The sequence below is a fragment of the Serinus canaria genome, chromosome 28 (genome assembly GCF_022539315.1).
Source record: "Serinus canaria isolate serCan28SL12 chromosome 28, serCan2020, whole genome shotgun sequence".
Lineage (NCBI taxonomy): Eukaryota > Metazoa > Chordata > Aves > Passeriformes > Fringillidae > Serinus > Serinus canaria.
Genome location: NC_066341.1, coordinates 4887177 through 4914921, shown reverse-complemented (window position 1 = coordinate 4914921; position 27745 = coordinate 4887177). Strand labels below are relative to the sequence as shown.

General features: G+C 47.0%; 1 protein-coding gene and 1 long non-coding RNA gene across 2 annotated transcripts; one reads left to right on the top strand and one right to left on the bottom strand.

Moving 5' to 3' along the window:
- Window positions 1-275: 275 nt before the first annotated feature.
- On the bottom strand, window positions 276-17173 carry RAB11B (RAB11B, member RAS oncogene family). Its single transcript, XM_030231382.2, has 5 exons — window positions 17022-17173; window positions 11347-11542; window positions 9302-9495; window positions 7693-7773; window positions 276-4927 (listed from the first exon to the last, which is right to left on the bottom strand). The coding sequence occupies exons 1-5, from the start codon at window positions 17059-17061 to the stop codon at window positions 4782-4784; spliced, it is 657 nt and encodes a 218-aa protein (XP_030087242.1). The 5' UTR covers window positions 17062-17173; the 3' UTR covers window positions 276-4781.
- A 256-nt stretch (window positions 17174-17429) lies between these two features.
- On the top strand, window positions 17430-23992 carry LOC103821879 (uncharacterized). Its single transcript, XR_624994.4, has 3 exons — window positions 17430-18110; window positions 18207-18291; window positions 18942-23992. It is a non-coding gene; the product is annotated as an uncharacterized LOC103821879 (long non-coding RNA).
- The last annotated feature ends 3753 nt before the right edge of the window (window positions 23993-27745 follow it).

Here is a 27745-nt window from a genome sequence, read left to right as displayed (position 1 = left end):
CCAGCCCAGGGCCCGACCCCGCACTGCCCCCGCCCGCAGCCCTGGGAGAGGTCGGCCCAGCGCCGGCCGGGACAGAGGGGCACGGGCACCGTGGGACACCGCCCAACGCGGCACCCTGCGGCAGTGCAAAAGCCCCGGGGGCAGCGGGTAGCGCGTCTTGCCGCTCCCGGGGGCGCCGGCAGGGGCACGCATCCCCGCCCCATCCCGCGCTCTGGCTCGAGAGCCCCCCCAGCTTCTTCTACAGTTGTGCCTGGAACAGAACTTTACGCAAACGGTATGATTTGGCAATCTTTATATCCACAATACATCATAACCATGCACAAAAATCGAGTGGTGTGTTTATTTACAAAGTGAATTGCACTTAACACAGGAACCAGGAATAAAAGTAAATGAAAGGAACCTCTCTTCTGGGTTGCATAAAGGCCCACTACTATTTATAGCCTACAAAGCCTGATAGTCAACACTACCATGCATTATCTGACCAGTGTAAAATAAGAAGGGCTGTTATTTATTGAAACAGTGCAGCCTTGGAGTACTCATTCCATGGAAACATTCCATAAATCACCAGCTTCATTTAAGAGTCTGCAAGTAAAGAGGATCTACCCCTCAGCCCCCACTTACTGTGCTTTACTTGAAGGACAGTTAGTCTTAACCTCCAGTTGTCTGATTTTCCTTAGCTGAAATTCAAGCCCCTACCTTTAACACTGTTCTAGTTTTTTACAGAGAAAAAAATCTTCCCTAGGTGACTGAGCCACTTCACTGGGATCTTCTTTTCTTCTATGGAGTCCAGAACCTCTAAGCAAATTCTTCCTTCTGCTTGGAAGGGAAGTGATCACCAAGCCTCAGCAAGACTCAACCAGAAGCAGATCCCACCCCCACCTTCTGGAGCAATACAGAACACAGGGAATCAAAGCACCAGGAGCAAAAATACCTCCTGTACAATTTTCCAACAGCTTTTGTTAAGTAACCGATTCAAATCAAGGCTCAGGCCAACCCATACCACACCCAGCCAAGAGCTCTATGTTCATGCAAGAGGTCAGCAGGGCGTCACAGAACAGCACCCAAATGGGGGCATCTCTGGCCCCAAGGAGATGGCCTCCACAGCCCACACTGAAATATTTTTAACAAAGTAGCAAGCAGTCACCCATCTACTAGATTTTTACTTTTATACAAGTATGGAGCTTTAAAACTTTCCAGGAACCAAACCTCCTTGTACTGTGCAGGCTCCAGTGAAGATCCCAGACTAACTCTCCTGTCTGTAAGCACTGACTTTGCAGGAAAAAATCTTTGCTGAATTGATCTGATCTACCCAAGGAATTTATTTTACCAATTTGCTCTTTGTGTGCTCAGGACCAAGTCACTTTTATGTATGCATTTTGGCCTTCACCCTCCCCATCAGTAAGAGGAGAGGCAGCACGACAGACTCCTGCCTAATTCTGCATTAAAATAGCTGTTCTAGACAACAGCAGGAGCTGCTGATGGTTGTATTATGACACAAGTGGCAGTACTCGGGGCTTTGTAGTGTTTTCAACAGTTAAAGGAAAGTCATCCTCAACATCCAAGTAAAGCAAGCAAAGCACACATTCCTTCTTTTCACAGGCAGCTTTCCTGTTATCAGGAATTTTACAAAAGCCAAACTTAGCCCTCAAATCCCTTAGGGTAGATGGAAGAGAGCTGTAACCTTTTTTTTCCTGACAGTAATACTGAGAGACACACAGACAGCAAAACTGTGGGATGAAGCAGTCAAGTTGAGGTTACAGGTAGTCTGTAATTTCCACATCAGGAAAGCATGCTTATGGAGTCTGGGCTACTGCAGAGCTTCTCTGAATGTCAGACAGCTCTTCAGCATTTCCAGCTTCCTCAGGATTCCTCCAAGTCTTCCCCTCAGTAATTCCAGCACAGTAGTGGGCTGGGTTGTGGATGCAGTTTCTAAGGAGCACACAATGCTTCATCAGGACACCAGGAACCCCAGATGACAAGCCCTTTCTACAGTCTGTGCATAGGAAGATGGCCTAACCTGGCAGAACTGATCCAATGTTCTTTTTCTATGGTTGCAAACAGCCATGTGCTTAGGCTGGGCAGGAGCACCTCACACCTACAGAAGGGCTGTGGCTCTGCCTGGAGAGCAGCACAGCAGCCTGGAGAAGAGCCTTGTCTCATAGTGAGGGACCACAGCAGATGAAAACCCCCACCCCATTCCCAGTGCTCTCAGGAGCTACAGGGGTGCACATGTGCACACACCAACTGCCCCTGTGTGCCCCAGCAAAGGGGAGGAGGCTCCTCTCTGTCACACAACACAATAGAATGGTCCAAGGTCCACTTGTGCTGAGGGGGCTTTGGATAATGGACTCATTCAAGAGCTCTTCAATACCCATAAATTTAACTACACTTAAGCCCTAGACACTGACCTTTCACTGGGACTCTGCAACAAAGTTTAAAGCCTTCCACAAAGCCAAAGAGTACAGAAAATATTTGAAGAGACAAGCAAGTGACTGAACTGTTTCTTGGCTTCTTACACCAAGCCAGACTGATTCTAGAAACTTCATGTTAAGAGCAGGACTTGCAGAGTAAGCATGTTAATACATCACCCTAAACTAATAAGTCTTCTTAACAATTCCTCCTCATGCTATCCAGCTGATTTCTTTATATAAAGTTTGTTCAAAAATTAAGGAGCCCAGCTCCACTAGTGTCCAGTTGTTCTCGAATGAAATATTTTCAGTATTTCAGAATTTTCCACTCTCTCGTTGCCAGCTGTCTGAACACTGACTGCACTTCATGTTCTGGTCTTGGACCACCAAAAAGGAGATATCCCAGTTCCCACCTTCTCTGAACAGAATGCTAGTGAAGCAAATACCAAGCATTGAAAGTGCTTCCTGAACTGGAACACCCTTAGGACAGAGCCCTGTGATGCCTACCAAGGAATTCATACTCTCATTCAATGGCATCAGGCTGCAAGCATGCACACTTGAACCTTGAATGGAACTTCTAAACAAAGCTGAAGAGTGAAAGTGCCAGGCACCACGTGCATCCTGTGCTGTGAGCTGGAGCCCTCTCAGTGCGTACAGTACAAAATTAAAGGCATTGGTCTGGAAATCTTATAAAAGAAAAGCCATCAGAAGTAACTGCCCTTAATTTTATTACGTAACCAGACAGAACAGTTGAGACTGGAATGTCAGATTTCCTCTTCAAGCACAATTCACAGTTTCATATTTGCTTTGTATCAGTAAAGAAAAAATCAACTCACTAATATGCAGCTGGGATTCATCCAGTGAGGTACAGGCTCAGAATAGAGAGCAAAAACTCACTGCAAATGGCACCACAAGCCTTCAGGGAGCAGCAGGTGGTTTCCAGCTCTTCCTTTAGATCATTTCACCCAGCATTTGCCATCAGAACATTCAGCGGATACCGGAGGGGATACAAGTGTGCAAGAGCTAGTGAGTGATGAAAAGCCATCAGAGATTTGCACAAGCAAGCAAGAGACTGACTATACAAAGTTGTGGTAACATTCTTCCCATTCAGCACAACGAAGAATTAGAGTAGTTAGCCCTGCTGATGACAAACCTGTTACATCAGTGAAGTACAATCATTTAAGAATTACAGTCTGCAGTTCAGTAAAACAGTAGAGAAAACAACAGATTAGTAATTATTATGTGAAATCCTAATATTATCCATTTTAGTAGAGGTCAATAGTGAAAGATCATGAAGAGAAAGTTCCAGATACTATGGATCTGCAGAAGTTTTACAAAATGTATAAAGTATTGTGTTTCTCTACAACAACCAAAACTCTTACAAGTGCAGCTATATATGCAACATGAAAATATTGCCTCACTCACTCAGACAGGGGCAGGAGAGATCTAGAGAAAAAGCAGCATGCAAAAAAAAACCCCTGGAACTAGCGCAGATCCTGCTTTCAGACACTGACCTACAGTACAAAAAGAAGCCTACTTGTACAGGCTGCAAAAGGTGTCTGAAATCAATATGCTGGGACTTACTGTACAATAATGTTAACTGATTAACATAAGCCATGAATAAATATTATGCCACTTCATAAAGCCGGCACAGGCATTCATGGTGGCAGAGAAAGCAATGCAGACATATTTCATTGTTCCCAAATAAAACAAGAATAGAGAAAGATTTCCCAAGCAGGAAACAGTTAACTACACAGCCAGACTAACTGTTTTAGGGGTAATTACAGAATAAGTAATGTTATTTTCAACAGCTTTCTTATGTGTGTGCAGCCACTAAAATCCTCACTGTGAGACTTCATCAGGACAGAAAACAGAGCATTTGGCAGGATAGCTAGTTTAATTTCTCCCCCATGTTTACAGGAACACAAGAAAAAGAGATATCTGGCTATGGGAGGAAAAAACCTTGTCATCTAAATATAGTTTTTTCTTCAACTGGTAAAGTCAAGTCCCATTGTTCCCCTCCCAGAATATAACAACAACAAAATCAAACTGAAAAAAACCCTAGCAAAACCAAAACAAGTCTATTTGATAAGAGTGTTTCATGGGGTAATATCCAGCAGCAGATTTTTCCAACACAAACATGTCTATCAGATCAGTGACTACATTTCAAGCCCAGAAGTCACCACATGGAAGGGGTTTCAGAGACAGGAGGATGTTAGCCCTACAATTAAAGCTCTAATATGAGAGGGGAGATTTGGGAATGGAATAAAGGAGGGAGGAGGGAGTCACTGAATCACAGGAGACAGGAAGTGCACACAAGTTTCTAAATGAAGCACAGACAAAGTGGAGGGCACAAGAGTCATCTAGAGAAGGTCACAGGTTCTGACAGCACTGGAGTTTGTTGGATTTCTGTCCGTCAGTGGTTGGCGGGACACTGATATCAACGACGTTGTTGCCAGGAGACTCATCGTGCGCAGACCGGTCCGCAATTTGTTTCTGCGACACGATGCGGTAGATTTCTGCAAGGAGAGCACATGGTAAGAACGTGCCAGAACCCAAGAAGGAGAAGATTTTAACTTGAGGGCTCTGAAAGGGAATCTAGGCTAATCAGATGTGGCGTGTAACATCTGGCTGGCATTCCGGTTCTGGAATGAATACATCAGCTCTGCCTGGAAAAGTTATTAAGACAAGAGTCCTCACTGCCTTCTGCAACAGCACTTCCTATCCCGTTCTTTTTCAATGACTCCATGAAAATGGGGATTATTAAAAGGGTTTTTAAATGGGAAAGGAGCAAGAATGCTCATTTCTAAATCAGGGAATCATTGCCTTTGTGATTAAAAAAAAAGTGGGCAGCATACTCTAGAAACACCAATCACCAGGATGCTGGGAAACCTTCACAGCAGCAACAAGTTACCCCATGGTCACCTCCACTCCCAGCAACCTGCTACCACCAAGTAACAGCAATGCTCCTCTCTGCAACACATCAGTTTTCCTAACTATGACAGTAAAAGCTGCATGGGTCCATAAAGCCCCAGACTTCTCCAAATGAATTTATTTGACTCAAACTAACTTAATGCTTGAAAGCACATAGATCCACAAAGCTGTAACCACTGAAGACAGACTGCCAACTTAAAAGCTTTCACAAACAAACTGTTTCAACTGCATACTTAGCAGAAGTCTTGTAAGTGGAAAAGTTTTTAAGTTATGTTATTTCACTGACTATAAGCCCTTGTTCCAACTTCCCTCCATTGTGAAACAGGAAAAGGGCAAGTACTTCCCTGGAAGTCTGTGGTAAATATTATGGTCACCTACATACAGCCACAACCCCAAAACAGCAACACCCAAAGCCTTTAGTAAGGAATAAAAACCACAGAGGACTGTGCAGGGCTTCTTTACGAGGATTTTTGGTTAGGTTTCTTTGGTGGTTTTATGGGTTAGGTTTTTTTTTTGGGGGGGGGAGAGGGGTTGGGTTGTTTGGTTTGGTTTTTTTTTTTTAAGAATCTGCACATATTTATGTTGTTTAAAATGGAAATCTTTAACTCAAGGCCAATCTTGTTGCCACTGGCTACCTACAGATCTTTGCTAAAGGGAGGAGGAGGATTGTTCAGAGGCTGTCACACCTTTTTCTTTTCTCCTCAGTACTGTATTTGAATTTCAGCTGTTTATAGAGTGGTTGCCAAGCACCCTTTGCTTTGGGGTAGCATCTCTTTCTCTTTGGGGTGTTTTGTGGTTTGTTTTTTTCTTCCAGTCGTTAGTGATTCCTCAAAGAATTGGCCAGTAAGGAAATTCCTGTCCTGCTGTTCTCACTCTCTTCCCTCCACCAAGTCCCCTGTGGTGGTTCCCAACTCACTACTCTACAGAGCACATTTTCCTAGGTTCCTTCTCTCTTAGAAGGATGATTCTCCCCCAGGTATAATCACTTTAGGAACAGCCTTTTCAGGACTTCTCAGTCTTATTATCCATGTGCCTATGCTATCTGACCAGACCATCTCAACACTTCTGGGAGCCCAGGGTGCTGGAACACAGAGGGGTTTGAGTTCAGTTTGCCTGGGCCTGACCTCAGCTTGAGTTGTTACAGCACTGTAGCTCTCCTAGAGTGGCCTCAGGCCAGCATCCCTAACCAAGGTCCGTCTCAGGACAACACTGCAAGGGAAGACAGGATGGATGGTGATCACTGAACTACTCTCAGAACACTAAAATAAAAAATACTGTCTCAAAGTGCCAGGGAAGCTGCCTCAAATCCAGCCAAATGTCCCAGATCGGCCACAAATCTTCTACATAGTGCAAGACCAGCCCAGCTCCAGCTCTGGGCAGTCATCTCTGCCCCACACTCCAGAAGCTTCACTAGTGGCTCTCTAATAACACAGATCTGCTGGGCACCAAATACAACCCATTCCTCATCTGTCAGGCTTTTACCTATACAGGCAGCTTGGCTACCCTTTATTTCCTCTTCTTGGGCACCTTGGAGTCAGAGTTGGGATTGCTCAGTCTAGAGAAGAAAAGGCTCTAGGGAGACCTTAATGCAGACTACCAACATCCACATTCCCCCCAGAGAGCTGGAGAGGGACTTTGGACAAGGGCCTGGAGGTACAGAACAAGAGGGAATGGCTTCCTACTGCCAGAGGGCAGGGTTAGATGGGATAGTGGGAAGAAATTCTTGGCTGTGAGGGTGGTGAGGCCCTGGCACAGGTTGCCCAGAGCAGCTGTGGCTGCCCCTGGATCCCTGGAAGTATCCAAGGCCAGTGGACAAGGCTTGGAGCAGCCTGGGATAGTGGGAGGTGTCCCTGCCCATGGCTCACTGTCAACTTGATATCCTTCAGAATCCCAAGGTCCTTCTCTGCAGAAGATGCTGTTGGTGTGGTGCAGTCACCGCCCTTGCTATCAGCTGAGAGTAAGAGTTCAGTAGTCTGAAAATGGTACCAGCCTGCTTTGGTACAAGAGAAGATACTGCAACATATAACTTCCAGCATGGCTGTAGCTTCACTGCTGAGATTTTGTGCAGGCACAAAAGTACAATTACTAGTCCCTTTACAACAGTGCTATTGCAATAGCTTGAACTTATGGAACATCAGGAGATAGAAACCTCCAGGAGACAGAAACCCTCACGTGGGACAGAAAGGGGTGTATGGGGTGGGAGGCAGAACACAAAGGTGAGATTAGAAAGCTTGCAAACTAACCATTGTTTCCACCACTCATGTCCAAAACATTCCAGAAAACTAGAAAATGTGCCCATTAAGAAGATCCACCACCTCAGCTGCTTCTCAGAATCCATAACAAACCATACCTGTAAGGATGTTCTTAAAGGCTTCTTCTACATTTGTAGAGTCCAGAGCAGATGTTTCAATAAAAGATAAGTTATTTTTTTCTGTAATAAATAAGAAGTGGTTCAGTTAAAAATTTTAATAACACTTTATTTCCCATTTACTTTGAGTTTTTTTAACTTTCATTTTAGGCCAAACCAGCCAGGACACAGTAATTTTTTTTTCTTTTCCTTGTTGCACAAGGAACACCTTGGTGCTGGAGTTCATTTCCTTTGCCCAAAGTGCAAGAACATTTTCCCCACTGCAGCCCTTGCTCAGTCAAGCAACACAAAATACCAATCTCTTCTGGCTACAGATCACACCCAGAGGTACCTTGAGCAAGAGCCCCAGCAAAAGCACATCAGCTGCTACAGAGACACAATTCTCCTCTGCAACCCCAAGAAGATGAACAGACCTATACTTTCCTAATCAGACCCCACTTCCAAATAACAGTGACCCCCGAAACAGTCTATTTTCTTCTTCCCTCTTATAATGCAATTTTTTTTATTATTATTAAAAAAGAAAGTGATTACCACTCAAATATCATACCTAGAATGGTTCTGTATCACCTGCCCAGGAACAGGCAAATTTCAGTAATGGAGCTTAAACAGCAACAATTAGACCATCACTAGCAATTTAAAACAGCCTTAGGATTAAAACAGCCTTAGTCCAGGGTTAAAAAGTAAGAAGCTGAACTAAGTGACCAAAGTAATAGACTATCTGGGCCACCCACCAACTTGTTTTCCTTCTTTTACATAAATGTCACTTCTCCATCTGAAAATTTAAAGCAGCTTTGTTACCCTCAGGGTAATTGCTTACCAGCAAACTTCAGAAAGTGTGTATAAGCAACCCTTGGTAGTATTTCTAGAGATATTTTAAAAGTTGTACGTTTACATTCCACCTCCAAGCTTGACAGCCACACAAAAGCTGAATGTCCCCAGGCCTTTCAGGACAAAAGAATATCTGGCCAGTGCTCAGGTAAGGAAGGAAGAAGGAATGCCGTGGCAGCATCTTACATAACTCGACTTCTCCCAACAAATGATAATTCTCAAACCTGATGATCACTGCATTTAAGTGAGACTAGATGACACTAATACATGAATCAGTGCCCTAGAGCAGCAACCACCCCATCTAAAAGAAGGTTCAGCATTCATTTGTAGCTGCCCACACTGATATCTACTCAGCAGAAGCAGGTCTCTAGGAAGGAAGTATGGACATTTTATACTGAGATTTTTTTTGGTGATGTTTTCTCTTCTAAATATTGCTTACTGTTTCTAGCCTTGTTAGAAGAAGTGTTTTTCTTCAGCTATCAGGCAGCTCAAGGACAGTGTTTCAAAAACATGTACTACCACTAGATGTAAAAAACCAAGAGAAAACTGCAAACTAAAAATGGCAAAGAAAATTCTCCAAAAAAACTAAACCAGCCACAAATGCTAGTTAATAAGTCAAAATATTTCAATATAAAAAACCAAAAAACAACAAAATGCCTTAAATGTCTTTTTTAGGGTTCAAACTAAAACTTGAGGTGGGAGTTGAGCCCTGGACAAAACGGTGTGATCACAGCAGGCACCATCCCCTGGCCCCTGCCCAAACCTGCGAAGGCCCTGGCCTCGTCGGTGGGCACAGCCCGGAGGTGGCGCAGGTCGCTCTTGTTGCCCACGAGCATGATCACAATGTTGTTGTCGGCGTGGTCTCGCAGCTCCTTCAGCCAGCGCTCCACGTTCTCGTAGGTGAGGTGTTTGGCAATGTCATAGACAAGCAGAGCCCCAACAGCACCACGGTAGTATCTGAAAGCATGAGGCACAGCCCTTCAGCGAGAGCGCTGTCCCAGCCACACCAGCAAACAGGCCATCTAGCTCTTCTTTAATGCCCTCCCTTCAGAAAAAGTTGTGCTGATGCAGATACTGTTGTTGGAGTGGTTTTGAAGCCTAAGACCAAGTTCCAAATGCAGGGGTTTTTTTCTAATAGCATTTCTAAAAAAATCCAGTGTGTGTACCAAAATGCTGGAGAGCCTCCAGAAACCAGGACTGAAAATGTCCTGTCTGCTCCAGCTGTGTATAGGAAAACTCAGCATTGCAGAATTGGTACAGCTGGGAGGTTTCTGACAACCTAACTTTCTACTAGGAAAACAGCCCTTAATAAAATGTCAGTATTTGTTCCTGATCCTTCAAATATCTCCTGTCCCTCCTACAAATTAAAGAGGGGACTCTGGACTATATTGTCACTATCTACCAACCTCTAATCCAGGAACAGGTTTTGCCTCCTCAGCACCGGTTTGGGCCCATTTCAACACAAGCCAAGGGCTCAGCTCAGCACGAGCCAATCTGTATCAGCAATCCTATAACATCCATATCTCTCTTCCACACAATCCTACCATTTTTCCTCAGTTCTGCTAGCACCTGTCTGACGTGTTGTTGAACTGAGTCAGGGCACCAAGTTCAGCAGAAATCATTGTCTTTTCCCTGATGTTTGGCATTCTGCTGGCCGAGCAGGCTGAACTGGCTGAGTGATGTGTCGAGCAGCAGTTAGTGCCAGCACAAAGGAGAGGCAGGATCACAGGACTGCAGCTGCATTAGCTCCCAGCAGTAAAACCTGTTGCTGTTGACCCAGACTAGACTAGCAGATTTTACAGCAAGAGCAAGGGTCACAAAAAAAATTCTGAAAATCACACTAACAGTTCCAGAAAATAGGCAATTTGAAATTGTCACTTACATCAGCTTCTGCATCCCTTTCCCTATAGACTGCTCCCTTTGGGCTTCAGGGCCTCCTGGTTTTCTCCCATTTTGACAAAATTCCCCTTACCTTAAGTTTAATGGCTCAATCTGTGCATGACTCAGAAACATGTTTTTACCTTTAAAAACTGATGCACATCTGTAACATAACAAAAAATCAACTCACTGATCAGAAAATGCTCTGGAGAACCAGGTCTGACCAAAGGATTTGCTTTTTGTCCTCTGCAGGATACTTTTGCCAGCACAGAAACAGGTACACCTCAAACCACTCTGTGGATTAACAAGGTGCCATAGGTGAAAAAACTTCTCACCTCCAGGGATTGTGCCTAAAGTTGCGCAGCCAGGACTATCATTGTTGCCTTCCTACTTCCTGGCTATTCAATGTCTGCGCTCATGGACCTAGTTTTCAGGGCTGTGACTAATTCAAAGTCATTGCGATTTCAAGGGACTTAGTGGCTGCAGGTTTTCCTAAAAATACCTTCAATCTCAGGACTGAGGAGGCAGTTGAGACCAGAAGCCATGGGTGTTACAGTAAGCCACCATACCTAGACCAAAACTTGATACTAACAGTATCCAGCTTCCATCTGAAATGACACTCACTCCACATAATGAATGCAGCACATTCAGCACCGACAAAAAACTAAATCCCAAAACTCAAACAGAATTTCCCACAGTTTTGATTTAAGCTGTCATTTGTTTCTGTAACAGTAACATGAAAATCTAAAAAGTACTTTCATTGTATTAATCAAGGGAACACAAAAGTATTTGCTATCTTATGACTTGGATCCACACTGAAGTCTGTCACAATGACTTTGTCATGTGTGCCAAATATGTTTCACTCTCTACCCATACATTTATCTGCAGCATCTCCGCTAGAATTCTGTTGAGCAAAGACAGAGTACTCACGCTGAGGTAATGGCGCGGTATCGCTCTTGGCCTGCAGTATCCCAGATCTGGGCTTTTATCGTCTTCCCATCCACCTGGATGCTCCTGGTGGCAAATTCCACCCCAATGGTGCTCTTACTTTCCAGATTGAACTCATTGCGTGTGAAACGTGACAGAAGATTACTTTTCCCAACTCCAGAGTCTCCAATCAACACAACTGAAAGGAGAGACATCATTTTCACAATTAATTTCTCATACCAGCACTGACTCCACACTGCAATGTGGCCTGGCAGGCATCCATCAGAAATGCAGTCAGATAACACAGGAGAGAAAACAGAGACAACACCGCAGTCTTTACTATGCACACCTTGCTTCTCCAGCCCCAGAAGAGCCCCGGGCTGTTTTGTGGTGAGTAGCTGCCTGGTCCTCAGAGGTGAAAATGAGAAATTGCTACAGTGACTCCAAAGTGAAACAGTGCTTTGGAAGCCCCAAGCACTGCAGCAGGCAGAGGTAAGACATGCCCCTCACACACTCAACCTTTGGCACAGGAAGGCTGCAACCCACATTTTAAGAATTACAGGCAAGAACATGGCAACAGGCCACCTGCCTGTCCAACAGAAGCCTTTTTACAATGTAAGTGTACTCTATTTTTATTAAAAAACAAAAAACATGGTAAGTTAACAATTATTTGCAGTCCCTTTTGGAGTCATATAGGTGTTTTATTTCAATAATTTAATTAATATGTTCACCACAAAAAGGGAAAAACAGGAGACATTTGGTACTACAAAAAAGATACAAAGCAAAGCAGAACTTCATCAAGCAAAACAAGTTGTAGTTGACGGCATGAGAAGTAAAAGATGAGCTAGAAACCTCTGCCTCCACACAGGGTGTTGCCATGATAACAGAAAAATGTAAGTGCAGAGAGATCTTCAGCACACAAAACCCAGCTTTTCTGAAAGGAATTGTGAAAACAAAGGCACATCTTGTGGCAGGAGGTTCCCTCTACTTTTTTGCTTATAGATGAGAGCAAGAAACAACTGAGAGAAATACAGTTGAAACAGTGGAGCCAAGATCCTTTCCTCTCACAAACACTCTTATCACATACCCTTTGGAATTCAAGTGTCCTGGCTCAAGCAAAAGGAAGAAAGGCAGCTAGCCTCTGTGAGCTTCTTTAACCTTGGGAATATTTCCTACTCCAGTTCTAAGTACAGATTTGCTGATCTTCCTCATTCATATGGTCTGGTTTTCCTACAGAAAAGCAGACATGGGCAAAAAACATTCCCAATTTCCCCTCAGCAAGTACAGAAAAACCTTCTCATTGCACACTTCCAGAATGAGCTCACCAGTGTTTTCCCGGGGCCAAGGATCATACTAGTCTTTTAGTGGTGCTACAGCTTTTCTCTGCTCAGGCCATTGAGGATGGAGCTCTGGCAGTAACCTGCTCCAGCTCGCTGCCAACCCATATTCCCAGGCTGGTGCAGGACCCCGGCTCTCTGCTGCGACAGCTCCCGAGCTGCACAAGGGCATTGTTGAAATGCTAGAGAACCCCTGTGCAGCTCATCTGCCTAAGAGCACAGACAGACAATTGTGCTGGCACAGCTGAACAGGCAAAACACAACACAGGCAGGAACAGTCAGCCAGCACACCGTGGCAAGGCCCCACAACTCCCCACCTGGGAGAACTTAAACCAGCTCCTCACAGTGTTCTGCCTTCCCTGGCAAACAGCCTAAACCACTTTTTAGGGTATGAGAACAGATAGATAAAAAAAGATTTTATTCCGAATTCTAACTCTAGGATTTTGTTAGCTTTATTTTCCAGATAAACAGTTTTTCATCACTAATTCCATGGGACCTTCCAAGAACAGGCAGAGATCACCCATCCTGCACAGGGATCTGCTGGCTGGAGTAGGCTCTATCCTACAGCAAAGCCCTGGCCATAACCAAAAGTAAGAATATCCACCACACAAGCTAGACCAGATTGGAAGACCCCTGAGGCTTCCAACTGTTTCTGAAGGCAGATATCTTCCCATTATTTTGCAGCTGGATAAAGCACAGCCTTTCCATGTTCTAGCCATCTCCCAGGCTCTGGCATTTTAAAAGTATCAATTTGGGGCATAAACCATGCAAATGGCTCTCAGGTCATTAACTCCATCTGTCACTGGAAGAAAATTCCAGGGGTCCTGCACTCCTTTGGCTTGTTATTCACAGCCTCCCCTCACCATGCTGTCCCACATTCCAGCAGAGCTTCTAGGAGAGCATTTTTCATAAGTTAAAGGAAGGCAACCAGATCCCAATTCAATAAAGAGCATTCCTAGAGTTTCCATGTGCTTCTTATTAATACCCAATCTTGAACACTAAAAGGGCATTTTCACTTTCAGGAGAAAGATAACAAGACTGGGGGCCCCAGATGCAGAGAGAAGCCACAAACCTATTTTTTACAGGAGTTGAGCAAGAAGATACCTTCAGCATTCTGGACTAAGTGATTAGATCTTGGGAAAGTTTCTAAATTTGCTAACAGGCCACCACACAGTATTGCCTGTTCAAATTCAGAAGTCATGACAGAGAAGGAAAGAAAGTTCCAAATGACAGCTGAAGAGTCTGAATACTCTCTATACACATCGCACCAGAACCGAAGAACTCACTCTCGAAATGCCCCTAAGGGCCACACCGGTGAAAAAAAGATGCACTGGTTTGATCCTGGAAGTGACATGAATCCATAACCACCTTCAGATGGCTCTAAGCACACAGACAAGCCCCACATAGTGCCCTGTTTATATCCTGAATCCTGCTCCTTCAGTATTTCCTGATTTTCTCTCTCCTCCAGCACCCCCTGCCACTGTGTGGGTTATGCATCACCACCACAGTACCCCTCCATCAACTCAGTCACCACCCTCACTCTACTTCCTGTGTCTACAACATCCAGAACTACAGCACAATCCCACTCCATACACCTGCCCTGTATATTGAGATCCTTGTACAAAACAAGCCGAAGTCAGAATGAAACTTCCAGTGCCATACATCACTGGTAAGAAAGGGAAAATAAATAGATCAAGTTTATGAGAGAATTGTAAATACACTCATTTATTAATCTGGGAAAAAGAATATATACTTTTGAGTGGTTAAGAAGATTACGACTCCCTCTAGCAGAGACAATCTAATGAGAGTTTGTGATAAATCTGAAGTACATAAGGTTGCCAGATATTGGTGACTAATAGGATACACATTTGTTTTTAATAACCACAGCCTTAGCTACGCAGAGACTAATCAGAGCAGTCTAAATTCCCACAAAAGTAAAATAAAGCTCTTTTGCCCTATGGCTGATTTTTCCAGCTTTTTTCATGAGCCAGCACACATCTGCACAACCTCAGATTTAATTTTTAAAATAAACACTGATAATAGCTAATCATCTTGAGAGCAAAATTAATGTGCAGATCACATTTAATAGGTACAAGACTTCCAACATTTTTAACGGCTCTTCGAAGATCACAAATTCAATTCCAAATCAATGCACTCAAAACACATCCTGAAAAGTCCCTGCTTTTTCACCATCCCTGCTACAAAACTAGCTGGGAATAGAGGCCAGAACTGGTGGCTTCACTTGGGTCACATCACTGAGCACAGCCACAAGCTCTTCGCAGCCTCACTATCCCACACAGCCCTGCACACACAGTTTGGCTCCTTCCCCCAAAGGCTGGTTTAGGCACTTTGGTAAAGAGTAATATTTTGTTGTGATCAATAAAATAAGCAGTTCTGTTGGGTTGCACACAGAAAAAGAGAGAAATTGGGAACAAAGAAGCACTAGTTCAGCAGAGCAGATCTGACTATAATCACTCACAATCCCAGACTGCTCCCAAACCTTAAGTTAGTCATTGCCTGCCACATGCTGTCCTTTGGAAATAGGTGGCAGGGGAAACAGTCAAGCCTTAAATTTAATAAAAATAAACCTTCCCAGACTAAGATCCTTCTACATCATTATTTCTACCTCTGACTTCTTACTACACAGACTGACAGAACAGAGTTCAACAGTCATCTAAGTAGCTAAGAAGGGGCTAAACCACAAAACAACCAAAGTCCTGGATATCATTATGGCAACTGTCCTTGAGGTTTAATTCCACTTACTGAAGGAGGTAAAAAGAAAAGGAAAGAGATGATCCCACAGCAGAGCCCTCAACCTACTTGGTCCAATTTATATTATTTTTTGTCTAGTCCCAAAAAGCCTCAGAAGTAGGAAAAGATAAATAATCAAACTTACAAAGAAAACCCTTCTCTATCTACCTTTTTTTTTTTTTTATTTTAAGAAATCCACACAATGACCCCTCCCAAAAGATGCACAAAAAAGGACAATTGTCTCACCCATTTTTTTATTAAGCGCTACAAAGTGTGCCAGGATCACCACAGCACAAATCTTGACAAAATGGCTTTAGGTTGAGTCTCATTCCAAAATAACATTAAAAATGCATTTCAAAGCAAGTATTTTTAAAACACGAATGCCTTCTTCCTAGCTAACTGACTATTCAGAGAAAGAAAAAAAATAAGTACAATTTTTAGGCTTTCAAGTTCCTAGCTATTAAAATACCTGGGAAACAGACTTCAGAAGGAAAGTACTTTAGTCTCAGACAGTTTAGTATATTTTTACAGGCTGGTTGTCTGCTTTACAGGAAGAGAAGAAAGGCTTTTTTTCCCCCATTGTCTTCAAGATTCAACTCACTATAAAACAAATAAAGCAAAGAGGCAAATACATTTATAAAATATTTCCCACAGATGAGTAACTCTTATTTTCTTTGCTCCACAAGTTCAGCATCACTGCTGCCCTTGTAAGCAACAAGGCATCGAACGCCTGGGAAACTGTCACAGCAGCAAGTGACCCCCAGAACCCTCACAGACCGCACTGACAGCACTGCCCTTCTCAAGAGTGAACTCTTGGGATGGAAATCAGGTTTCAGCCACCCTACCAACAGTAGATCTAGTGCAAAAACAGGCTGTGAAACCAAAGATGAGGGTGCTACACCCACCTGCACTGCTCCTCGGGTCTCACAGGCAGAGCTGTAGGATGCTCCAGGAAACTGGTCAGCTTGAGCCTCTGGACAGGCAGGAGGCCGGCCTGGGGAAACATCCCACGGGACAGAACCCCGAAGACATCCCACAGGATGACATCCTCCGGCTGCCCCCAGAGCCAGCGCAGGAGGAGCAGCACCGAGCCCTCACAACAGCCCTGGACAACCCGACATGCCAGAGGAAGGGGCAGGGCAGGCGCGGCAAACACCCATCAGCACAACCAGTTAACACCCCTACGGTCCCAGGCTCCCAGTACCGGCGCTCAGCGGGGACCTGCGAAGGAGCCTCCACCAAAGCTTACGGTTTTGCAGTTCCGACTCGACACCGGGCGATCTCCAGACAACCACAGGCACCGCCGGGCACAGCCCCGGCCAGGGCCCGCCCTTTCCCCGCCGTGGCTCCGGTCGCCCCCGGGGATCGCAGCCGCCCAGCTGCTGGCGCACAGCCCACGCCAACCGGGACGGGACAGAGCGGCCAGGCCCTTGCAGCTCTCCCGCCGCTGCCCCGGCTCCAGACCAGGCCGGGGGCCCACAAGGCCGCCCCGCGCACCAAGGCCGCGGCGGACGCCCCGGGCCCGCGCGGCCCGCTGGTCCCGGCCGAGACCGGCGCGGTGCGGCGGCCGTGCCCCTGTTGAGCACGTACCTTTGAACAGATAGTCGTACTCGTCGTCGCGGGTGCCCATGGCGATGGCGGCGCCGACCCTCTGCCTGCCCGGCACCGACCGCGGCCCAGCCGGGGAGGGGCGCTCCCGCACGGCCCAATCAGCGCCCGCCAGAAACCACAGGAGGGGGGCGATGCACCAGACCCATCAACGACAGCCAATAAATGACGGGGACTCCTCTGACTGGCGGGGAACACTGCCCAATCGAAGAGAGGCAGCTGGAGAGGGGCGGTGCTTGGGTGCCGAGCTGGGAGCCTGAGAGACGGGGCGGGGCCGGATGGAGGGGCGGGCTTTGTGTGAGGGTCGGGGCGGGGCTCTGGGGCGCGGAGCCCAGGCAGTCTGCTCGTGGTGGGGGCTACCGGGTGGGGGGCGGCCCTCAGGGGGATGGGGACCCTCTCGGTTTGAGCGGGATCTCTGGTAGACAGGTTTTGCCCCGTTTGAGAGTGACCCCCAATCGCTGGGGCGTGGTGTCAGCTCTGGGCGGGGTGGAGAACCGGCTCGGCCCGGGGGTCAGCGCAGCAGCGGAGCCGGGGAACACGGCGGGGGAGGCCTTCAGCAGCGCCCCAGGACGCGCGACCGCCGCCCAGAGTCTCCGCCCCAGCTCCCTTCCTTCCCCTTCGGGCTGCTCCGTGCCCCGCTCAGGGCTCCCGGCCCCACCTTCCTGCTCAACATCAGCTGAAAGGCTGTTCTGGCAAAACATGCCCTCACGGGGACACAATTGCTCAAGGAAAACATTTCCCCTTCTTTTTCCTGGCACGGCTCTAGGCAGTTTCCCGAGCGGAGTAGTGACGAAAGCCAGAGGCTGTGGCCACTCGGGCAGTGACGACGGGACGCCCTTTGCCTCGGCTTTGCGGGCTCCAAGTGGGCCATCCTTCACCTTCCCGACGGCAGAGTTGCAGCAGCTCGTCCTGGGAACGCTGTCCAGGCTGCAGGACCAGCCTCACGGAGCCACTCGGGAGCCCAAGGGTGTCCTGCTGCCCTGGTGCCTCCTCCTCGTGACCCCATACAACCTATGCACATTTGTGTCCCATCACTGGACTGACACCTTGGTTGTTGTTGGACAAACCCTGGTAGGTAAACTGCCGGCTCCCTCCCCCCTCTGTGATGTGCAGGGAAGTGGCTCTGCTCATCACACATTTCTCTCTGGGCTGTGCTCCTCACGACAGGTCTGCCCTACTTCCCTGGAGGAGTGTTTATCCAGCTTAGTGCGTCTGCAGTATCACAGAGGGGGCAGCAGCAACTGAGACAATGGTGAGGAAAAAGCTCTGGCTTTGGACTTATTTTTGCTGGCTTTGGGTGATGCTCAAAGTGGGAGCAATGTCGGGGTGGGGACAAATTCAGACCCTCCAGGCTCTGTGGCTCTGAGCTGCTCTCAGCTTCCCCCAGACGTGTGAACACCTTGCACAGGCAGGACCATGGTATTCAGGGAGTCCCATTTCCAAAAATAAGTGCTAATAAATTAGTGGGGGCAGATGAAGAGGCAGAAGCCTTTGACAGCTTGGCTGGGTGACAGCCAGGCTGTTAATGACCCAGGCTTTGAGAATGGGTGAGAACAAACATGCTGCAAGCACACTGAAATCCCACTGCCAAGGTATCTAGGTATCCCCGTTGCATATCAGGCAATTGAAGCAGCAGGGAAGGAAAGCCAAAATTTCACAGAACCTGTAGTCTAGGAAAGATGCAGCTCCAGCCTAGCAATGGTTTGGGCCAGTTGTTCCTCTGTCACAGGGAGCAATTGCTGAAGGAGTGGGGAGGGAATCTCTTCTTAGGGGTTGTGATGCTCACGTGCAGCCTGGAGCATCAGACTTTTAATCCTTCTGATGCCAAAGGGAGTTTTAACACCAGGATCTACAGGAAGATGTTACTACTTTCTCCTGTTGATGCTGTTCCTGTTTCTGCAGGACCCCAGTGAAACGCCTTGGTGAGTGATGACTAGAGCACATCCAGGGGTGCTAAGCATCCAATGATCAACACTTAAATAGCCTCAGGAGGAACGAAGCTGGAACCTGTTGGATGTAGAATCACTTAGGAAGGGCTGTTATCCCATGCTGAGTTTCTCACTGCTGATAATGCTGCAACCAGTGAGTGGCTATGTGACAGGAGGGAGAGGAGGGTGACTCCGTGTTGGTCTGCAGAGGAGGCCTTTACATCCCTGATTTGCTCTTCACAGTAGAAGTAAAACATTTTCATTATTACAAGTAACTTTTTTAGTTCTAAAATGAACACTTATGGAGGAAGGCCTAAAAAATCACCAAAGCTAATTTTTTATCAGTTTGGATGGAAATCACTTTTTTTTTTTCTTCTTCTATTGCCTTGGAGTTCTTGCCATAAGTTCTAAAGAGCAATACATAATGGTGGTACCATTGTGAGTGCCATTCAGCTCCAAAATCCCCCAGGGCAGGATTTTAACATGGGCTGCAGGGAGCGGAGATGATGACTTGGTGTTAGATGAGGGATGCTGTCTTGAGTCTGGGTAGGGTCAAGCATGAGCCAGTAGTCCCCACTTTCTTCACATCCTGGAGTCCCCCCAGCTTGTGGTATGTTTTGCATTGGAGAATCAGTGTCATGTCACCAAAACTAGATGTGTGTCACTGATGGGGTAATGCAATTCCAGAACCTTCCATGTGTCCTCAAATTGGCCACAGGCCATAAAGCTTCCAGGGCAGTGGCCTGAGGTCCCACCTGGGTCAGCAAACTGGTAAGGAAACTCCCCTGCCAGACCATTCAGATCCTGCTCTGGGGGTCCCACTGGCACCACCCCCGCCTGCTGGGATCACAGCCCCTTTGTAGCAGAGGCTTCAGTGACCCCACAGCCCCCATGTGAGTCCCTGTACACCCCACAGTCCCCCAGTCAGATCAGCTTCTCTCACCAGCTCAGCCCCAGGTTTCCCACAGCACAGTCCCAGACTCCAGTTCCTTTGTGGTGCACTGACACAGAACAGCTCGAGCTGGTGCCCTGGGGGGGAACGCCAGACAAAGCCCCCCGGGCTGTGCCCATCCTGATGCTGATGTTTAGCCTGGCTCCTGTTCCTGGCTCCTGCAGAGTCCCAGAGCCCTCATGTGGCTCCTTAGGGCCCTAAACCCTTGGTCAGGCAAAGGGTCAGTGCCAGGTCCCAGCCTCTTGCCAGGGACTGGCCATTCCCCGCACTCTGAGCACAACCTGCAGCTTGCTGTAGCTCCCCGAGCTGGGCACTGGATCATTCCACAACAGCCCTCCCTTTATTTTAGTGGAGCACACCTAATATATTGACAGGAAAAAGAAAAAAACTTTCAGGACATTTGAGTACTGCCCTTATATACAATACTATCATAAGTCAAAAACATAACAAAATTAAGATCAACACGGTGAAGTACAACATAGACTCCTGTACACAAATACTTAATGAAATCACAAAGGATTCTCAGAAGTCAGTTATTTATCAACCCGTTGATCACAGATTCACAGAATCATTAAGGTTGAAAAAGACCTCTGAGACCACTAAGTCCAACCTATGATCGAGCACCACCTTGTCGACTAGACCAGAGCACTGAGCACCACATCCAGTCTTTTCTTAAACACCTTCAGGAGCAGTGACTCCAACACCTCCAACATTGGGCAGCCCATTTCAGTGTCTAATCACCTTTTCTGTGAAGAAATTCTTCCTAATGTCCAACGTAAACTTCTAGTGCAGCTTGAGACTGTCCTCTTGTCCTGTTGCTGGCTGCCAGCTAGAAAACTCCAACTCCCACCTGGTTCTACCCTCTTGTCAGGAAGTTGTGAAGAGTGACAAGGTCCCCTCTGAGCCTCCTTTTTTCCAGCCTGAGTGCCCCCAGCCCCCTCAGCTGCTCCTTATCAGAGACTTGCTCCAGATGCGTCACCAGCTTTGTTGCTCTTCTCTGGACTCAGCACCAAAATGTCTTTCCTGAATTGACTGGCCCAGAACTGCACACAGAACTCAAAGTGCTGCCTCACCAGTACTAAGTTCAGAAGAAGAATCACCTCCCTGGTCCTGCTGGCCACACCTTGGCTGGTACAGGCCAGGTGCTGTTGACCTTCTTGACCTGAACACTCCTGGGCTTATGTTCAGCCGCTGTTGACCAGCACCCCCAGGCCCTTCTCTGCTGGGATCTTTCCAGCCACTCTACTCCAAACCTGCATTGCTGCAGTGGATTATTGTGGCCAAAGTGTAGGACTTGGGAATTGGTCTTTTTGAGCCTCATGCTGTTGGTCTTGGCCCATCAATCCAGCCTGTGCGCATCCCTCTGCAAGGTCTTCCTAGCCTCCAGCAGATCAACACTCCCACCCATCTTGGTGTCATCCGTGAATTTACTCAGGGTGGGCTCAATCCCCTTATTCATATCGTCAATAAATATACTAAACAGGACTGGGCTCAACACTGATCACTGGTCACTACTAGTGAAAATAATGAACAGATCATCTGCTGGTTGTTTGATGTGACAAGAGTGTATCCAATTTTTCTTACCTATAACTTTAACAGCAAAATAGGAACACAGTAAAACAGCACATGACCCCTCCTATCAAGGTCCTAGTTTTGATTTTCTAGAGAATACCTTATTTAAAATTCCATCTCCAGGCTGTATATCATGTATGTGTATTTCAGGGGATTGAGTTGATAACACTGAGCATACTTTGTTCTTTGAACCCTTTCTGAATCTATATGACACGTTGGGTCAATCTCCATCCAATAAGCTGGCCATAGCTGGGATATAAGATCCTGGCATAGCTAAGTGCCTTCCAAAGAGAATTTCTGTTTTTGTCAGCCCTATGGCTTATCACAGAGTATTCTGAGTATTCCACAGAGCCAAATTTAAGGCTTTTGGACATTTCAGATTAGTGTACATGCATATTTTCACTATCTTTTCTTTTAATGTTCTGTTAATTCTCTCTACTTCTACTGAAAACTGTGAGTGATGTGGTATATGTAATTTCCTCTCTCTCCCTAAAAATTTGAACAGCTGATGAATTATATTTGCTGTAAAATGAGGAACTCAGTCTGTTTCAAAAAGCTCTGGAACTCTGAGTATCAGGTATAACTTCCTTTAGCCAGGCATTTTCTACTCCTCCCATGTCAGCCCTTCATGTTGGAAGGGCTTCTGCCCAGCCTGGCAGCTGATCTACCATCACCAGCAAACTCCTGTTCCCAGCTAGAGGTAAAGTGTCCGTAGTATCTGTGCAGCCACTGAAAAGGGAAGCAGGCCCATGGTAACCCTCCTACTTTTGAGCTTGGTCTGTTACATGAGAGTTTTGGGCAAGCTGCACAGCTATTAGTAAATTATTTTGCAGCAGCCTTAATTCCTGGAGCTGCACACACTTTTTGTCCCTCTGTGGGCTTTACCCTGAAACCATCTGACCACAGTTGCTAAACATTTCTCTAGCAGACCAGTTTTTCTCCAGCTGACCATATTCCATCATCATTTTGAGTTGCCTCCCACTTTTCCCATCTTTCCTTCTGCTCAGCCATCCTTCTCATAGATAGATAGATTGAAATTCTGTCAATTTGGGCCTTTCACTCTCAACAACCATTAGACAGAGTCACAGTGCCCCATCATCCCAGGAGCTGCCTAGCTGTGCCTTCACAACAGCATCAGCTGGGGCATTGCCTTTGCCAACCTCTGTAATGCTTCTAGCATGGGCTGGACAAGGCACTCCAGCAGTTCCTGCAGGGCATTGTACAAACTGTCTATTCTAGCAAACTGTCTATTTCTTATCCATTGGATACTCTGCTGATGTGAAAAAATCCCTGCTCTTTCCATAACATTCCTGCTGCATGACAAATACCAAAAGCATAGCAAATATTAAATGTATAGCTGTTAACTCAGTTCTCTCTTCCCAGATGTGCAGCATGAGCCAAAGCTGCTCCCTGTGTGCTACTACTTGCTAGGAGTGGTTCAGCTTCTGTTACCTGTCCCTGGCATCCCCACAGGTGGTCTACCCAGACGATCACTGTCCTTGCAGGTAGCAAGATGAGCCCAGAACTAGATCTAGTTATGTGAAGGAACATCAGTTAATGGAAATCTTCATCCCTTACTCAGACTGGAGATGTGCTTCCCCACTGTCAGGTAGAGGCATTTGGCTCACTGGATTCAAGGTGTTGCATCTTTTTAAGAGTATCTGCTGTTAGGAGGATTTGTTGTGATAGAGCTGGTGTTGGATACTGTTTCAACAGTATCTCCACCTCTTGTGGGACATGGACTGTTGCAGGATATCCCAGGGTGAGGGGGTGGCTTTTCTCTAATGTTGCTGCTGCTGCCACCACCAATTTATGACAGGCTGGTGCTCCCCCTGCAACTGGATCCAGATGAACTGAGGAATGTGTGACCAGTCTGGTGGGGTCCCACCTCCTATGTTACTACTCTAGTGGCCATTTCTTTATGCCCATGTGCACACGCGCACACACACACACACACACACACACGTATATGTATATATACTTTTTTTTCAGTAGCAAAAGTCTTTTCCTTTTTACTGAAGGGGAAATACAAAGCCTTAGGCAATGGAACCAGTTTCCTACTCAGGTAGGACTTTTTGCCCACTGTCCTGGAAGAAAATGAAAGTTTTCCCAAGTTAATAGAAATAGTATTAGTGTCAGAAGGTTTTCTGCTGCTTTGCACATGCCGCTAGTCCCAGCCATAGGTGATGCCCTCCCTTCATGAATAGAACACAGCAGATCTTCAAGAACAGCTACAACAGTTCTCCTTACTCTGAGGGAAGTCTTCAAATATTACTTGTATGTTTATCATCCCTTCACCTAATATAAATGTCCATGAAGAAAAATGTGCTTTTACAAATGTTCTTTTAGCAATATACAAAAATAGCAACGTTATAAGCAGATGCATGTCGACAGGGAATGTCATATACATACAAAAAGAAAGTGGTGTGTGAGCTGATACACACCTGGAGAACATGTTCCATGGTATTTCTGGTTTACAATCCATTCAAATAGTTACAACTCAATATGAATTTACAAAAATTTTAAGTTTTCCAGGAAAACTGACACAAGCAGCACACATTTGGAAGCTGAGGTGCCTCTGGATGAGGATCTACCCGAATCTCCCTTTTTGAGAAGGCTCTGTGTGCACAGTGACCCCGAGGGAGCAGCTCCCTCTGCCGATGTTTGTGCCCCAGAGACACGGCTCTCCTGGGAGCTGGAGCTTTCCAGAAGCCCACTTTTTTATTTTTTTTAATCGACTCTTAGATTAAAATGTCTTGAAGGAATCACCAAACCTAAATACTGTTTCTAGCACACGATTTTTACTAGGTTCCCACTGTGTCTTTTAAAATGTTTCAACCATTCTCCCTCAGCCTTTTTCCTCCGAGCCCAGATCAGCCCAGCGCACCGAGTGCCCACAAGCCCGCAGGGCCGCGGCCGGGCAGGGCTGCGGACACGGCGCCGGTCCCACCGTGCTGCTGTCGCTCCCGGCGCTGTCCAGAGCTCCCGCGGGCACCGCTCCCGGCACAGCGGGGGATTTGTTCTGCACAGCCTCGGCCAAGGGCGGCTTCTTGTCCCGCCTTTTCAAGCACTAAGAGGGACTTGAACCACCTTTTTACACGCTAAAAAGAATATACTTTACCACCTTCTGTGTGTGCCTCCCACGGGGCTCCAATCCCCGCAGGAGTGTCACCAAATCTGAACAAAATGATGCCCCAACAGAGGGGCCCAGGTCCACCCTTAGCGTTTATATTGAATGTGCTCAGGGAGTTTGAACAGCCATTCTCAGGCTCCTCCCTGCTCCAAAGATGCAGGTGAACTCACCTGGTAGCACCATTTGGGAGCTTGGAGAAGGAATACTACAAAGGTAGTGGCCTGTGGGTCCCACCGGGATCGACCAACTATTAAGGAAACTTTTCTTTCTGACCGGTCTAACACCCCTCTGGGCATCCCACTGAGCCACCTGCACTGCCTGAGCTCTTCAATAGCCAGCTAGCCCCAAATATTTTGTTAAACTCTGCTGGGGTCCACACCCTGAAGAGCTGTCAGGTCTATGCCATCTGCTTCTTTTTCAAACATGATAAAAACTTGCTCAAAATGATCAGCTGAGATGCTGAAGCTTGTCCTGAGAGCCTCAACCCCTGCAGTGTCCCAGTGACACAGCCACCTGCTTGGTATGTTTGAGCCAGGCCACCCTCTTAGTGGGATCTGACCCCCTGGGAGTCTGTGAGCACCTTCAAGGAGCTACCCCAGAACACTCTGCTTGGGAGATGTCCCTGGTAAAGGTACAGGTGCAAAGCTCTGCTGGGCATATCCACAAGAAACTCAATTTGTGCTCAGTGCTGCTGAGCTCCAGCAGAAGAGCTGAAGCTACTGGGAGGACTGGGAGACTCCTGGCACCCCTGCGTCTGCCAGGCACCCTGAGGCATTGGGAGCCAGGGGATGACTTTGAAAGTGTGACCCTTGTTAGTGCTGGTGAGGCTGAGTGCTGGGCTGGGGGTGCCTGGAGAGTGTTGGTGGGTGGGGAACTTTTCTCTTGCTTTCAGTTTGTTGTTCCTTGGCTGTGTGGCAGGTTTCCAGTCTCAGTGGGGATTTGCCAATTTTCCTTTTTTGGTTTTGTACCCCTGCAGTGGTGCTACGCTGCATCCCTGCTATGGTGGTGGGGGGCTCAGGTGATGCCTGTGGCTTACTCACTCCAACACCTTGGTGCCATGGATGCAGGGTTTCAGCCTGCCCTTCCAAGCTGGTGCAGCTGTGTGCACACAGACACCTTCCCTTTTTGCCAAAGAACGATTTGGTTTCCACTGAAGAATGGAAAAGAGCTTGAGGCTCTGCTGTCATGTCTCTCGATGGCTGTTGTTACTGTTCAGAGGGAGCTCTGTGCAGCAGGCTGAGCCTATCCTCACTTTTTGGGGCCACAAACACAGCTGGCTCAAGATGTTGGTGCCTGATGCAAAATTTCGTCTTGATCTAATGATGCTCTGTGAGAATCCCGGGTCAATCTGCTATTACTGGCGGCTCCAAGCTCGGCACTGAGGGCCAGGCACGCCAGCTCAGCGCCACCCATTGGAGCACAGCCCCAGACTATCCCACAGTACTGCTGGCCCCAAAAACCCCATCCCATCACGTGCAGGCCTTGCAGCCTTTGGTCTTACACCATCCCCACCTTCAGAAGCAGCCCTTACACCAGCCCTCACTGCGGTTTTGCTGGGGGGTCTTGAAGTGCCGGGTGGCACAGCAGGCCCCGGCCCCTGCAGGAAGCACGGCTGGTTTGGGAGCAGCCGCGTTCCTGCAGGACCTGGGCTCGGGCAGCGCTGTGCAGGGGCTGGCACTGGCGGTAGCCCTGAGGCAGCTCCCAGATGCTGCCGCGAACTGCAGTTGAAGTGGTTGTTAAAAACCAGAGGTGGACGATTTCAGATGAAAACAGACCCGGACCTGGCTTCTGCCAAGGGAGCTTGAAGGGGCCCGACGATGCCACCGATGGCCCTGGGGCATGGGTGGCTCTGACAATGATGGAATGCGGAGACTTGTGCAGTAGAACAGGCAAGACTGAGACACACAGAAAAGCAGAAGCTGTCATCCCTAGGATAGGCAAGATTTAGGGCATTTGGCATTTACAAAACCCTGGATGGTGTCTGGTACTGGCTGGCACCATCCACCAGGCATCTCCTGTAGATCAAACGCACCACAGACTTGAGGAGCAAACCACAAGTCTGCAAAAAAACTCTGGCATTGCAGAAGAGCTTCTTCACCAGCTTCTATTTGATGCATAAATCCCACCTCAGTCTCATCACTTTAGCATCCAGACTAAAATATGCACTCCAGTATCTGCTGCTGCACTCAAGGACTAAGCAGGTTTTGAATTAAGCAAAGAGAATATTAAAAATGCATTTCTGAGTACAGGAGTGAGCACAGAGCTGGGCATAAATGGGCTGTTTGCACAGTTGTGCTTGGAGCTATCATTAACCCTGTAATTTCCCCCAGGGAAGCAGGACAGATGTGGGAGCTGGGGCCACATTTGGGTACATTAGGTATTTATAGAGCTGCTCAGGGGACTAGACCAGTCTCATCTCTTCTTCCTGCAACAAGCAGTTTTTCCTCTTTCTTCTTGTATAGCAAGAAAGCACCTCTGATTTTCTCCAGCTCTAGTATAGTGGAGCTGGAGAAAAAAAATATAAATGGGATTGGGAGCACTGCTGGAATTCACCCCCATCACCCTAAAGACCCCTGCTCCATCCCCAGCTCATTTCATGCCTACATCTATAATCATCCCCACAGAAGTTACAATAAATGCTTTTAGAGATGACTACATAGATGTGTTATGAGGAGCTAAAAGGCTGCTATTTAGTGGGCTTGCCCTGATCAACTGACTTTGTTGGGCCTGGATTATCCAGACTTCAGCCTCTGCTCATTTTCAAAGAGTTGGCACAGGCTTCTCCAGCCACCTCCAAGGAACGTCCTCTTCCTTCAAAGGTCTGACATCAGGGAATAAGAAAACCCAACACATCAGCACTTCAAAAGTTGCTGCCCCACAGTCTAGTTTCCAGGAAGAAAAGAAATTTAGGAGCCCATAAACTTCAAGCAGATTAAAACCTGCTGCTGGGCCCTACACCAGCAATTTATCTCAGAGCTTCATAAGGCTACAGCTGAACATGGAGGCCAGAAGGGGGCAGAGTGCTCAGGTCACAATTCCAATAAAGTTTTCAAATGCAGAGTCATCAAAAGGCTCCCATACACCTGCCACAGGTAAACCATTAGGAAAATAATCCAGGCAG